General features: G+C 35.4%; 1 protein-coding gene across 2 annotated transcripts in view; it reads left to right on the top strand.

Moving 5' to 3' along the window:
• Positions 1-10,759, top strand: part of SLC6A15 (solute carrier family 6 member 15) — a 70,029-nt gene extending 59,270 nt beyond the window's left edge. The window contains exon 13 of one of the 2 annotated variants that reach the window (XM_050746642.1): positions 10,585-10,759. In XM_050746642.1, coding sequence (XP_050602599.1) covers positions 10,585-10,679 — 95 coding nt within the window. In that variant the 3' untranslated portion in view covers positions 10,680-10,759. The remainder of the gene's footprint in view (positions 1-10,584) is intronic. The other variant, XM_050746641.1, reaches the window with a different exon arrangement.
• Positions 10,760-16,469: the final 5,710 nt, after the last annotated feature.

Below are 16,469 nucleotides of genomic sequence, written 5' to 3'. Positions count from 1 at the left end.
GTCTCGATCTCCTGACCTAGTGATCCACCCGTCTCGGCCTCCCAAAGTGCTGGGATTACAGGCTTGAGCCACCGCGCCCGGCCGCATGCAGCTGTATTAATCCATTTTCATGCTGCTGATAAAGACATACCCAAGACTGGGCAATTTACAAAAGAAACAGGTTTAATGAACTTACACTTTCACATGGCTGGAGAAGCCTCACAATCATGGAGGAAGGAAAGGAAGAGAAAGTCACACCTTATGTGGATGGTGGATGGTGGCAGGCAAAAAGAACTGGTACAGGGAAACTCCCATTTTTAAAATCATCAGACCTTGTGAGACTCATTCACTATTGCAAGAATAGCTCAGGAAAGACCCACCCCCCTAATTCAATCACCGCTTACTGGGTTCCTCCCATGACATGTAGGAATTGTGGGAGTTACAATTCAAGATGAGATTTGGGTGGGGACATAGCCAAACCATATCAGCCACAAATATGTACACCTGCAATGTGCCCACAATAATTAAAAATAAAAAATTAAAGCATAAAAGAATGAAGGAGAAAATGTACTGAGTAAGGTATGAGAGTCATAATGAGATAGTCTAGTATATCGATGCAGGGAGATCTTAGGACATAATTTCATGAAAATATGCTTGCATTTTCATGTGTTTGTGTTTGTGTGTATTTTTATGCAGAAGTTACTTCTTTTTAAGAAATCAGCAAATGAGTATGTGGTTCCAGTAAATTCAATATCAATACATAGTGCTTCTTAACTAAAATTATGTTTTCAATCACCTGTACCTTTGTTAAAGCTATATTTCTGTATTAATCTATTCTCACACTGCTATGTAGAAATATCTGAGACTGGATAATTTATAAAGGAAATAGGTACAACTACCTCATAGTTCCGCAGGGCTAGGAAAGCCGCAGGAAACTTAAAATCATGGCAGAAGGCAAAGTAAACACGTCCTTCTTCCCATGGCAGCAGGAAAGAGAAGTGCTGAGTGAAGAGGGAAAATCCCTTATAAAACCATCATATCTTGTGAGAACTCACTCACTATCACAAGAACAGCATGAAGGAACCACCTCCATGAACTAATCACCTCCCATGATGTCCCTCCCCCAACACATGTGAAATACAATTTGGATTACAATTCAAGATGAGATTTGGATGGAGACACAGAGCCAAACCATATCAATTTCCAACCTACTAAATAAAAATTCTTTTGGGATTGAAAGCAGGACAAGGGTATATTTTTAAAACTTCAAAGTTATTCTAATATGCATTCTTGGTTAGGATTTATGGGTGCAAAGAAAATTTAAAAATGACAAGTAAAATACTGATTTTGATATCCTTTGGATATAGTTTCTCCCCAACTAAAATGCATGTAGAAATTTTATCTGCAATGTGGCAGTATTGGAATATGGGGCCTGATGGGAAACGTTTGGGTCATGAGAGTGGACCCCTCATGGATTGCTTGGTGGCTTTCTTGCAGAAGTGAGTTCTCGCTCTTGTGAGACTGGATTAGTTCTTGTAAGAATGGAATAGTGCCCGTGAGATTGGGTTGTTGCAAAGGGAAGTTCCTCCTGGTTGGTCCCTTTTCACACGTCTTCTTCCTTTTGACCTTCTACCATGTTGTGACCAGCACAAAAGCCCTCAGCAGAAGCCAAGCAGATGCTGGCATCATGCTTCTTGAACTTCTCAGCCTGCAGAACTATGAGCTAATTAAACTCTTTTCTTTATAAATTACCCGGACTTTGGTATTCTGTTATAGCAACGCAAAATGAAATAAGACAAATTATTATTGCCTTTTCTCAAACAGAATGAAAATGAAAGTGCTTAGTTGTAAATTTTTGAGCCATAAAGTTTTGACAAAAAGAGAAAACCATAAAACTCTAGAAAGTTATTGGAAATATTAAAACAAAACAAAACATTCCATAAGCTATATATTACTGAGTAGAGCATATTTTCACCTTCACAATTTGGAACTGAAATAAAATGCTTCATATGTTACTTTGCCTCAAATGCTTGACTCCAAAACTGACTCATCTTCTAGTTATTATGACATGAAATTCTACCTAAAAGTTTGTCTTAAGAATGCCTCTCATATGGAGGTGAAAAGAAAAAAAGGGACTACACATTATCTTATCCTAAATTAAATGCCCTTTGGATTTGGTTATTGCTTTAACACACCATGATTGTTTTTAGCACCACCATCAAAACCTATGTACCCACACCGTCACCACCAAGGCCAAAAACACTTGATTTGTTTGAACAGCAAAAATGTGCCATGTAATGCCTGTGCAATACCATATGTGGTGCCGTGTAAATAAAAGAAACCATCCCCTGTAGATGAGTGGTGATATCCCCGCTGCTATTATTTTTCATCGATTGCCTTTTCAAAGTATATTCAGTTGCACAGTAAAGAAGATTTTTTAAAAAACTAATTAGTAGAGATTGACATTTATTTTTCTGAGAATAGAATTTTTTTCGGAACAGTCTATTATTCTAGTTACAAAAATTTGTTGTTTCAGTGTTTTTAAAGGAATGTTTCATTATAAAAAGCAAAAAATAAAAATAAAAATAAAAATAAAAAGTAGAACATGAAACCCCAGCAAACCTTGACCTGATAATATAGAGTAAATTTTAAAATTTTCAAGCACAAAAGCAATGTGGCACCCATTCTATCTGCTCATTATTAGCATTTACAAACATTACTGCAAGGTCAATAGAATTCATAATGCAGACCCCTGGCTTAGATTTATTCCCTCCAGAGCACTCTTCGTCTCATCGGGGATATGCCTTTTTAAACCTCAATTTTAAAGATTTTAGCTTGAGCAAATATTAAAAGGAACATATGAGCATTACAATAATGAAATTAATATCTTATAGAACTGAACAATGAAGATTGCCTGTCTCAGCAGAAGGGACATGGATATCCAAATCTCTGCTAAACAAATCAGACCAAAGTTTAACTATTCACTCTATACTTTCTTAATCCACTTTTCAAAATAATAATTTGAATTCTTTCTTTATGTAAGCATTCCTACAAGAGATTTAATATTTTCAAATTCGTTTTTTCTGAGTTCCTGTATCAAGTAATGCAATGTTGAAATAGACAACCAACCAAACAACCAGCGATTCTAAAATAGCAATATCTACCCTATTTCTTTCTCTTTCTCTCTCTCTTTTTTCTCTTTCCCCTTCCTTCCTTTCTTCCTTCCTTTCTTTTTTCCTTCCTTCCTCCCTCCCTCCCTCCCTCCCTCCCTCCCTGCCTCCCTCCCTCCCTCTCTCTCTCTCTTTCTTTCTTTCTTTTTCTTTCTTTCTTTCTTTCTTTCTTTTTCTTTCTTTCTTTCTTTCTTTCTTTCTTTCTTTCTTTCTTTCTTTCTTTCTTTCTTTTTCTTTCTTTCCTTCTTTCTTTCTTTTCTTTATTTCCTTTCTTTCTCTGTTTTCTTTCCTACTTTCTTTTTTTCTTCTTTCACTTTCTTTTCTTCCTTCCTCCCTCCCTCTGTTTCTCCCTCCCTTCCCCTCCTTCCCTCCTTTTTTCTTTCCTCCCTTCATCCCTCCCTCCTTCCTTTCTTCATCCCTCCTTCCTTACTTCTCTCCCTCCCTTCTTCCTCCATTCTTTCCCCCTTCTTCTCCTTCTCTTCCTTCCCTTTCATTTCTTCTTTCTTTTTTTTTTCTTTTTCTCCCCATGGTGCCCAGGCTAGAGTGCAGTACCTATTCACTAATGTGATCATTGTACACTACAGCTTCAAACTCCTAGGCTCAAGTCATCTTCCTGCCTTGCTTCCTGAGTAGTTGGGACTATATAGGCTCTTGCCACCATGCCCAGCCCTACTCTCCATTTCTTTCGCCAGATGAGGCAACTGGCAAACTGGTTCTAGGAATTAGTTTCAGTAAAATAAGTCTGACCTTTTACATCATATACACTTTAATATCATGATATGGAAGTTATTTTCTATTGTGTTTTTACTTTATAACTCTTTTAATAATAACTCATCCATAAAGCAGAGGGAGCATTTTCTTATCCAAGACCGTTTCATTTTTATTTTTTCTCAACTGTTAATAAAATATTTATATTCAAACAAATTTCAACCAAAATAAGTAAATAAATCTATCTTCTGGTTTTGCTATTCATTCGTTTCAATAGCAAAAACAACACTTATTTTTGTTATGAATTTGTTGTATATTTACCTGTGTGTTTTTAGAAAACACAGTAGTTCAATACTAAACTTCAGTTTTCCAGAGGTTCCAAATTTTCAAATTTCCAATTTGTTTAAATTAAGCTGTTAGAACTGATTCACTTAGGCAGAGTGAGCAAAAACCTCTATGATAGGGATGGGTAGAAACATTCACTTTTTTTCACATTCTCATCATTACTGTGCATTTCATGATGCATGTAATGTTGATAAACAGTAATTCTGAGATTTTGCCTTGATTCCGCCAGCTAATTTTCTATCTCATCAATTTTTGATGACTACGTGAAAATATCTGAAATTTCACAAGTAGTTTGTTTCAGAAAATTCAATAGTTGTATATTATTAAAGCATAATAACTTTTTAAAATTATAGTCATACAATTTCAGGTAATGTTAAGGCCATAAAAAAGTTTTTCATATAGGGAGAAAATATTTTTGGCATTAAATTATGCTTTGTCTTAATAAAAAGTATAATTACTTGATAATAGACTGAATAGAATTATAAATTTCTGTCTTCACATTATAGTTTTGATTATCAGAGATGAAGGACTAACTATATGTGGATGAGATTTTATCTTTTAATATAAAATAGTATTAGCTGTGTAATATCATTAAAGAAAAATGTGAACGGGACAGAGTAATGGACTGTGAGCTCCTACTTTTGTTTTCCATTCTTTGATGTCCTTCACTGATCAGCCAGGCATGGCAACCTTGTCTGGCTCATTGAATAACTATCAAGCCTGACGTATTTTTAAGAGAATGATCAGACTAGAATTATACTTTTAAATTTTTCAGTTATTTGTATTTTTCTCTAGAAATATGAACGAAAATAGTGAAATCTATATTATTATCTTAGCAGTATTAGACATATATGGCATATTATTCAAAATGATGTAAATAAATTTATTGTGCTAGCCTACTTAATACAAAGAGGTTTTATTATTATCAAAGATGATTTATGGCATTTAACACACAGTAATACACATAAACACACACACACACACAATAATGCCAAAGCAGTGATGAAAAAATCTAGCTAATTAATCTTTTCACTATTTATATTTTAATGAAAGTGTTTTCAAAATATTTTACTAATGTCCAGAATTGTTATTGGAATATGAATATACTGTATCAGTTTTCTTGATGCTTGCTTTCATTTAGGAGAACACTTTTAATGATTGTATTTTGTTTTTAGAAATCAATAATGTAGACCTTTTAATATTATTTTACTAAGTTTATTTCTACAGAGAAATACAAACACATTTTCTTTTAAAATTACATATTAGTAGAGGTGTATAAATAAAGTTTTAAGCAAAGAAAACATAAAGAAACAAGATTTTACATAAACATACACCTTCTAAGGTACAAAAATCATTTTAAGTCTTTTTATTTCCTTTAGTACAAAGTGTTTAAGATGGTAACCCTCCTTCTTTGCAATAGGTTTCTGCCTCTGTCCCCTAGCAATTGCTATATTCATCGTTCTTTAACTATTGTATTCTAAATTTCTTCTACTTCATTTCTTTCTACATGCTATTACCTATACCATTCTTCCCTTAATCATTGACTAAAATCAGCACATCTTTCGGTTCTTAGTTTAGATTGTATTTTCTTCTGTGGGGCTGTTTGCCCTGATTATGTGCTCTGTTCACCCTTGGAACAGCATTCATTACTGTATTGAAATTATGTTTCTTACAGTAGTCTATAAACTCCCAGAAGTGAGGTGTTTTGTTTTGTTCAGAATCATGTTCCCAGAACTTACACAGCACTTGACATGGAAGACACATGCTTTTTGTATTTGTATTTTTTTTTTAAAGTAGATGGGGTAGAAGGGAAGCAGGTATCGAAGGAGGAAGAAGCATTAGAGGAGAATAAACAGAGCCCCATCTGAACAATCACACTCTTATTATAGGATCAAATTAGTTTCCCACTTAAATTGTGGAAACTCATTATAATGATATAAGTAGAGATGAGCTGACCATTGCTAAGTTCTCTTTGGGGATCATGGATAAATACACAGCATACCTTAGAGATTTTGCAAGTTCAGTTCCAGACCACCTGAATCAAGCAAATATCACAATAAGTGAGTCACATGGATTTTTAAAATTCCCAGTGCATAGAAAGTTTACACAATACTGTAGTCTACTATCTGTGCAATAGTATTATGCATAAAAAATAGGGTACATATTTTAATTAAAAATATTTTGTTGCTAAAAAATGCTAATATTCATTTGAGTCATCAGTGAGTCTTAATTTTTTTGCTAGTGGAGGATTTAACCTTGATGTTGATGGTTGCACTGTTGACTTAATTTCTTTCTACATGCTATTACCTATATCCACTTGACTGATCAGGGTGGTGGTTGCTGAAGTTAGGGTGGCTGTGGCAATTTCTAAAAGTAAGAAGACAATAAAGGTTGTCCCATAGGTTGACTTCATTTTGTGAAAGATTTCTGTGAAGGATGTGATGTTGTTTGATAGCATTTTACCCACAGAACTTCTTTCAAAATTGGATTCAATCCTTTCAAACCCTGTTGCCGCTTTATCAAGTTAGTTTATGCAGTATTATAAATCCTTTCTTGTCATTTCCACAATGTCGATAGCATTTTCACTACAAGTATATTTCATCTCAAGAAACCACTTTTTTTGCTCATCCACTAGAAGCAACTTCTTATCTATTGAATTTGAATCATGAGATTGCAGCAATTCAGTCTCAACTTCGGGCTCCACTTACTGATTCCAGTTCACTTACTATTTCCATCGTGTCTACGCTTCCTTTCTCCATTTAAGTCTCTGAACTCCTCAAAGTCATCCATGAGGGCTGGAATCAACTTCTTCCAAACTGCTGTTAATGTTGATACTTTGACCTCCTCCCATGAATCACTAATGTTCTTAATGGCATCTAGATGGTGATAATTTTCCAGACGTTTTCAATATACTTGGCCTAGATTCATCAAAAGAATCATTATCTTTGGCGGCTATAGTTTTACAAAATGTATTCATTAAATAATAAGACTTGAAAGCCAAAATTACTCCTTGCTCTTTGGGCTGAAGAATGTATTAGCAGACATGAAAACAACATCAATCTTGTACATCTCCATCAGAGCTCTTGGATGAACAGGTGCATTGGCAATGGGCAATACGATTTTAAAAGGGTTTTTTTTTTTTTCCCCCATGAGGAGTAGTTCTTAACAGTGAACACTGCACTTAAAATACTCAGTAAGCCATATTATAAACACATGTGCTGTCATCCAGGCTATGTTGTTACATTTAGAGAGTACAGGCAGAGTAGATTTAGTGTAATTCTAAAGGGTCCTAGGATTGATGGAATGGTAAATGAACAATGGCTTCAACTTAAAGTTGTTAGCTGCATTAGCCTCTAACAAGAGAGTCAGCCTGTCTTTTGAAGATTTAAAGCTAGACATTGACTTTAAGTTTTAGGTTACATCTCCTTAAAATACAAAGTTATTTCATCTACACTGAAAATCTATTATTTAGTGTAGTCATCCCACTAATTATCTTTCCTGGATCTTCTAGATAACTTTCTGCAACTTCTCCATAAGCACTTTCTGTTTCATTTTGTACTTTTATGTTATGGAGATGCCTTCTTTCCTTCAACTCATGGATCAACCTCTGTTAGCTTCAGTTTTTTTCTTTTTTTCTCACTACTCTCAGATTTCATAGAATTGAAGAGAGTTAGTACTTTGCTCTGGATTACGCTTAGCTTAAGAGAACGTTGTGGCTGGTTTGATCCTCTATCCAAATCACTAAAACGTTCTGTGTATCAGTAATAAAGCTGTTTTGCTTTCTTATCATTGGTGTGATAACTGAAGTAGCACTTTTAATTTCCTTCAGAAACTTTTCTTTTGCATCCTCAACTTGGCTACCTGTTTGGTGTAAGAGGCCTAGCTTTCAGCCTATATCAACTTTCAGCCTATATCAGCTTTCGGCCTATATCAGCTTTTGACATGCGTTCCTCACTAAGCTTGATCATTTCTAGCTTTTGATTTAAAGTGAGAGATGAGTAACACTTCCTTTCGCTTGAACACTTAGAACTGTAATGCGATTAATTGGCCTAGTTTTTATATTCTTGAGTCTCAGAGAATAGGGAGGCCCTAGGAGTAAGAGAGACTGGGGAAAAGTCAGTTGGTGAAACAGTCAGAACACCGGCAACATTTATTAAGTTTGCTGTCTTATAAGGGGGAGGTTAATGGTACCCCCAAACAACAACAATCTAACATAAAAGATCACCACAGAAGTTGTGATAATAATATAAAAGCTTAACATATTTCAATAATTACCAAAATGTGACATAGAGACATGAAGTGAGCATGGTGTTGGAAAATTGATTCTGATAGACTAGCTGGATTAAGGGTTGGAAGAAACCATCAATTTGTAAAAGAAAAATCACAGTATGTGCAAAGCTCAGTAAAGCAAAGTGTAATAAAACAAGGTAGGCCTAAGATCTTCACATAAATTATTTGAAACCAGGTTGCCTTGGCTGAAATACCAGCTCTGCTACTTTGAATCCAAATGACTTTGAATAATTCATGTAACTTTTCCATACCTCCATCTGAATTAGAAATGATAACAGTACTTGGTTCATAAGGTTGATGTAAGCATATAGTGGATTAATAATGTGGAATACTTTAGACCTAGAACAATGCATGTCAAATAATACATATTATATAATGTGAACTATTATTTTCCACATCTATCCAGCTTTTCCATCTGTGTTAACCAGCCATGATTTAAACATTAAAATGAAGCATTGTCACCCACCTGCAAAGATAAATGCTCAACTACTGTATTTTAATTTTTCACTAAGCATACTGTTATAATTCTGATACAAGTTTGAAGGAAGATATATGAGAAGGAAATTTATCAAAATTCTATACTGATTAGTTCAAGGGGAATTTTAATATTATACAAATATAATTTTAAAATATTTTGTAGTTAGGAAATTAACTTACAAAAATCTAAACAATAAATGAACAGAATAAAGTGTAATGAATCAAACCATATTGTTTACTGTAATCTTATTTATATCTTCACTCCAAACGTGATGTGTGAAACCATTGAGTGTCATTCAAGTATCTTCCATAAGAGGGCAGTGGAACATTTCCATACCAGTAGGTTTTCAACTACTTTCATTGATGTTATGTCCAAGTAAATTGACGCTAATAATTGGTTGCTTGGAAGGTGTAGTTGATGTAAAATCCTCTTGTTTTTGGTTATTGTTGTTGTTTTAGTTTTATTTTGTACACTCTATTATCATTCAACTTTAAAATAAAATGTATTTTATTTCTATTTAGAAATGAAACCTTTACTTAAAAAACACGAGAGACCAACATTATTGATTCGTAAAAACAAAATACAGACAATCATTTTTTTTTTTTTTTTTTGAAACATATTGTTTTCACTGCAAACGCCATAAAGCTGCAACAGCAAGAAAATTTTTTCTAAATAAAAGCAAGCAGCAAGAAAATTGATATAATGTGTTGATTTTCTAGTAACAATTCTGGACATTATTAATATATTTTAAAAACACTTTTATTAAAATATAAACAAAAGATGAATTTGTCAGTTTTTTCGTCATTGCTTAGGCATGTATTATGCATCTATATATGTGGGTGTGTATTAGCGTGTGTAAAATGCCATGAATCAACTTGAAAATAACAGAATCTCTTTGTAATTTGTAGGCTAACATAATCAATATATTCACATCCTTATGAATACTATGCTAAAATTATGCAAGATTTTTATTGCTGTGAATTTATATGTTTCTTAAGAAAAAATCTTCAGACAGTTTAATGGTAACCGTATAGCATGTAGTTATGATTTGGAGGATACATAAATTATTGTAGGAAAAAATCTGAAGAGTGTTAAAGATAATATTAACATCAATTGAACCTGATAACAACAACAATACTACCGCAAATATATTTCAGCAACAGCTAACGTTTCTTAGTTAAGTGATTACTACATGCCAGATAAAACTCATGCCAAGAACTTTAAGTTCTGATCTCATTTGTTCTTTACAACATCTGGATGAGTTAGCTGTCTTTGTACAGTGAGCTCCATTTTATATTTGAGAATTGAAATCTATCACCCAATTTCATAATGCTAATAATTGGCAGAATCAAATCTCAAAGAGTCTAAGATCTTAACCAGTTTACTGGAATAAAGCATCAAAAATTTGACACATTGAAAAAAACAACATTATAAAAACTAGGTAGTCAATGTACTTATATTTTCACTTGGGACCTGTGTGGCCCTGTGTGAAAAGGCCATTTTAAAGGGTAGTTGCATTTGAGCTAAGACCTCAAGGGTGAAATTGAACTAGTTGAAAGACATGGTGAGATTATCTCTTTCTTTGTTTTTCTTTTCATTTTTCCCCCTGCATAGGTGTTGAGCTGTTACCAAGACTGCTATCAGATTGCTACATACAATATAAGAGGATGAAGAAAATAAGCAAACAAATTGAGGAAAAAGGAAGCTAAGTTTCACACTGTTAAAAAATGGAGTTACAGACATGGAAATGGAATGGCTAGAATTTGAAGTAGCAGCGTGAAATCATGATTTTCAAGAATAAATTATATATAAGTTGATATTAAAATAGATACATATGTGTGAGTTTGTATGTGTATGTATATATATACACACACATATGTGTGTATGTGTAAATATACATACGTGTGTGTGTATATATATATATATATATATATATATATATATTTCCCAACTCTCTCCACAGACCAGTCAATATACAGTGATGCTTCATTTGAAATGAGCACATTAGCACATTGGTCTTGGTTCATAAATATAATTCTTCACTAAAATGAACCAAGGTTCTTTGAAGAAGTGGCTCACTCCAAGGCTTGGGCAAGGAAATACAAGATGAGCTGGAAACCACTTGGTCTTGGAGTAAGAATGTGCTCAAAGAACAATGTAGGTGTGTCAAAAAGATATAGCAGCAACACTGAACAGGCTTCCACTGAACAAATATAAGATAATTTGAGTGTCAAAATAACTATAGTAACAATGTCAACATTTTGAGTAGAACAGAAATCTAAAATCCATAAATAAACAATAACTGAATAAATATTAAATGGAAGAGAGGGCAAATTCTGCTTAAGTAGATTGCTGACTAATAAGTGCAAAAGAAATGATGGAATTGGGTAATCAGCATTTGGCGATCATCATAGTAATAATTAATGCATGAATCTTAAATGGATGCAAATTGGTGGGTGAAATTTTGATGAGGAACAGGACAGTTACAAAGTGTCAGAGTATATTTCTCACAAAATAATTAAACTTATACATTAATTAATGCATATATTACTTAATTTTACAGTGGAGAAACCTGGCACTATCTTAACAAAATGATAAAAGTTAATATCATCAGTAAAATGACAATTAACCATTATGTACTTTCTGATACAAAGTAATGAGAATACAAATCAATATAAAACACTGTGCAAAGCAACTAGCTTGCATTCTTCTAATCTCTCAAAACCATGAAATACAGTGAGAGCCTGAGCAACCGTTCCAGTCTTTAAAAGCTAATGAAACATGACAACTAAAAGTATTATACAATATTGGATTGGAATCTAGTCCTTAGAAGCATATTACAAGGAAAATCAAGGAGATTTGAATAAGGTTTGTGGATTAGATAATGATATTTAATCAACATTTGATCAATGATAATTTCACGATTGTGATTATTTTGCTGTGGTTATCGATGCAAGTGTCCTACTCTAGAAAAAGTGCTTCTGCGAGTTCTTTTTTTTTTTTTTTTTTTTTTTTTTGAGACGGAGTCTCGCTCTGTCGCCCAGGCTGGAGTGCAGTGGCGCGATCTCGGCTCACTGCAAGCTCCGCCTCCCGGGTTCACGCCATTCTCCTGCCTCAGCCTCCCGAGTAGCTGGGACTACAGGCGCCCACAACCGCGCCCGGCTAATTTTTTGTATTTTTAGTAGAGACGGGGTTTCACCGTGGTCTCGATCTCCTGACCTTGTGATCCGCCCGCCTCGGCCTCCCAAAGTGCTGGGATTACAGGCGTGAGCCACCGCGCCCGGCTTCTGCGAGTTCTTAATACTAGCTGACAACATTGACATAAATTCAAAAATTATTTCAAAAAAAAATTTTTTTTTATTTGAAAAAAGCACTAGTGGGCCAGGCATGGTGGCTCATGCCTGTAATCCCAGCAATTTGGAAGGCCAAGGCGGATGGATCACCTGAGGTCAGGAGTTCAAGACCAGCCTGGCCAACATGGTGAAACCCCGTCTCTACTAAAAATATGAAAATTAGACTGGCATGGTGGTGGGCATCTGTTGTTCCAGTTACTTGGGAGGGTGAGGCAGGAGAATCGCTTGAACTCTGGAGGCAGAGGTTGCAGTGAGCCAAGATGGCACTATTGCACTCCAGCATGGGGAAGAAGAGTGAAACTCCATCTCAAAACAAACAAACAAACAAAGAAAACACCAATGATTTTACAAGGGAGAGAACTGAAAATACGAAGATGCTAACACAAAGGAAGGAGGTTGATACACAAGGGTAGAGTGGCTGCAGCATAGGAAGGGAAAGGGTGCAGTATTACGAGATAAGGCTTGAGAGATGTACAGGAGCCCTGTCTTGCAGAACTTGAGTGACCAAAGGCATATGCATGTTGTAATTTAAAAAGGTGGAAGCCCTGAAAGTTTAAAATCAGGTGATTTGTATAATCCTGATTTTTTTTAAACTGTCATCTCCATGCTCAGTTTAAATTAGCTTGGTGGTGGTGGTGGGATGGGGAGAAAAATGTATAGAAGCAGGGATAAGGAGGCAGACCCATGGTGATTATGGATGACTCTGAGGTTCTCTGTAAAATCAGGGAGCATGTAAATTATACTTTTTGCTATTTCCCAAAGTACATGTATTGCATCGGGTCTTGTCTGTATGAAACATTTTGTGTGTGTTAATATATAAATTTATTGGAGATTTTTGTATCATTTGAAAATAATTAGAAGAGTGAAAAGAATGATAGAATAATGCTTCCACAGGGAAAGTTTTAGGAGGAAATTATGCAATCCTGTACCTAGAAATAGTTTTAAGTGGTAATATAAGCTATCAGTCCTATTACTGCTATTATTCTATCACATTTTAGATAACTTAATAACAATTCCACAATGGTTCAGAACACCTACCATTCAATGATGGCTCTTAGGAATGCAATATTGTAGCATTAAAGCTAATTTTAGACATAATTATTAGATTCCTTAAACAATACTGATTTTCAGCACTTTCTGACAAATGTTTATCTGATCCATCTCTAAGTATCCCTGGGACTAGGAAATCTTTGTATTAATTTCCAAGAAAAATAAACAAATACTGATCTATTTTGCCTTTTCTCCTTATTCCTTCTGCTTCATCTGTCTTCATTATGCAATTTATGAAGGAAAAGCATGGAATTGAATGGTGTATCATGCATAGGTGATCACAGATTTGTAATACGGGGAAAAGATTTAAATGAATAACAAGTAGCTTCCCAAAACCATTATAAGGGCTGAGAAAGGCACTTTTAGGAGATTGAGAAATGAAAATGGAGCAGAAAACTAGTTGCCAGTGACCTCAGCTGCCTGCAGTACCAGGGTGGGTCATTTTCTGAAGGACCCCAGAAAGCCTCAGGTAGTCTCTACTAATGATCTCAAGTCATAGAATACTAACGTGGAGAATCCTCAGGTGGAATTCCTGTCTCAAATACCCTTTATCTGCTGCTTGCCTGCAGATTCCCTCAACTTGCCCACAGCTGTCGCAGAATACTCCTCCTCATCTCCTACCTCCCAAACTTACATGAGTGCTTCTCATGGCCCTACTGACAGGGAATTAGGGAAATAGGGCCTTTTTCCCCCGCAGTTTTGGGGAGAGAGTTGAAGGATAGGGATGATACTGAGAATTAGAAAACAGTGTCTATTATAGGTGATTTGGTGTTATTTCTTCTTTAAGCTCAATATACAAATTAATTGCTATTATTCAGCCCTGCCATTCAAGTCAGGTGAAGATAAAAGTTTTATCTTCAGTTCTTCAAAAGCCATCATATCAATATAATAAAAAGCAAAGTGAGAAATGTGGGTACCTCTGTACAGGATTACTCAGAAGATTTTTTTATCAGGTTGGCAAAATTAATTGAGTCACTTTTTGGTCATATTTTGGCACACATGTATCAGGCAATGGGAATTTCAAACCCAAAGACATCAATGTATTTGATCATTTAGTTCAGAAAACATCACTTGGTTTAATGACAATTTAATTAGCTTGGTAGACAATTTTTATTCAGTTGGCAAGTACTTTTTCGAGTATTTAAATGTGCCAAAGCTCTCTTAGATTTTGGGGACAAAAATATGGCTAGTCAGTATTCTTTTTTCATTGCATATTCCATATGCCCCTAGTTTTGTGTCAAGAGTCTCAGCTTGTTGAAGTTCTTTATTTGGTAGTGATCTCAACCTTCATTTCTGAAAGGTCTGAATCATGAGTGAACATGCCTCATCTCTTTTATGGTTGCCTGTTGGTTTTTTCATTTGTTTTGCACTTTGCTCCAACTTTTCATTGAAGGTTTTTTTTTTTTTTTCTTAATTAACCTTTACCAGTTGGAATGGAAGAATGAGAGGATCCCCTAGAGTATTCCATAGGTTTTAGACAGAGCCCTTCTTGCTCCCCTGTGGAGTAGCAACCCCATTTTATGTTAGTTAGGATCTATCGCCTTGTTCAGTATACTATCCTCTTTGCATCCTGTTTCAACAGCATGAGGAGTGCAAAATGGCCAAATGCAAGATGGGTAGGTGCAATTTAACTTTCAATGCTACGAAAGAGCTGGCACCCTGCAACAGGTTCATATGAACTCCCCAGAATCACTGATGTGCATCATTTCCCAACTGTGTTTTTAGTGACATCACTTTGACATCTTGAAATTAGCATTCATGGGAATACTTACCGCCACAGAATTCAGCCAATGCTAAAAATCAGGGCATAATATCAACTATGGCTTTAAGGCTGGTTACAAAAACAAGTACTGTAACAGCTAAGCCTGTTTCTTCTTGCATGTTGTGATGTAATGTGTGTGTGTGTGTGTGCTCATGTGTACCAGTTACTTTGCCCCCCATTCTTACCCTTATCTTATTAAGGATTGTCATGGATGGTCAACTTTACAGTTGAGTTTTTAGATTACAGTATTTTCAGATGGGGATTAATGGATAGTATCCAGAGATGGATCCCATCACTGTTTAGATTTTGTCTGCCCTTAGGGAGTAGATGACAACATCTTCATGTGTATAAAAGATAAGTGAATACTTTGAGACAAAAGCATAAAATTGTTTATATTGTTATATGGACATTTTAATATATGCAGAAAGGTGTGTACAAGTGATTAGAATCAGAAGGGATTTATTATCATGTTAGTCATTTTTCTCTTATCTCCAAACTTACACCTATTATCTGCTCTGTGATGCTAATGTTATTCCTGACTTTAATTATGGTGACAGGAATAACTTTCTTCCCCAAACAGACTTATTGTATCTCCTTAGAGGCACTAGTTCCAGATGAGTAGAGCCCTCTCTTTAGAGATATGAGCTCCATCTTTGCAAAGCACTGGATCTGAGTTCCTGGGATACCAGCACCAGCCAAGCAACATCTTCATTCCAAGGCCTAGGTCCTAGCTCAGTCGAGTTCCTTTCCCTGGCTCCTAAAATATTAGCACTACTTGGTCTTCCCCCTTTCTAAGAAGACTAAGTCTTAACTCTACAGGGTTCCTCTTTCGAACTTCTAAGTTCTAATACCTTCAACTTCTTCCTTTTTCCTCCAACTGAAAGGATGATGGTTGCTTCTTCCTTTTACTTTCTTTGTGATACCTATTTATTTATTTAGAGATGGCGTCTTGCTCTGTTACCCAGGCTGGAGTGCGGTGGTGCAATCTCGGCTCACTGCGACCTCCACCTCCCGGGTTCAAGTGATTCTCCTGCCTCAGCCTCCTGAGTAGCTGGGACTACAGGCACCTGCCAACACGCCTGGCTAATTTTTTGTGTTTTTATTAGAGACGGGGTTTCACCATGTTAGCCAGGGTGGTCTCCCTGACCTCTTGATCTGCCCGTCTCGGCCTCCCAAAGTGCTGGAATTACAGGTGTGAGCCACCGCACCTGGCCCAGTTTCTGTTCTTTAAAATAGACTTTATTAATGTAATCACCATCAACCAACACAGCTCTGAAAAAATGTTGGACATACAAAGGTGAAAGTCTCTTTGTTAATTTTTACTTCATAATTCC

Source organism: Macaca thibetana, chromosome 11 (assembly GCF_024542745.1).
Source record: "Macaca thibetana thibetana isolate TM-01 chromosome 11, ASM2454274v1, whole genome shotgun sequence".
Lineage (NCBI taxonomy): Eukaryota > Metazoa > Chordata > Mammalia > Primates > Cercopithecidae > Macaca > Macaca thibetana.
Note: the sequence above shows the minus strand (reverse complement) of the source record. Positions and strands in the feature narration are given on the sequence as shown.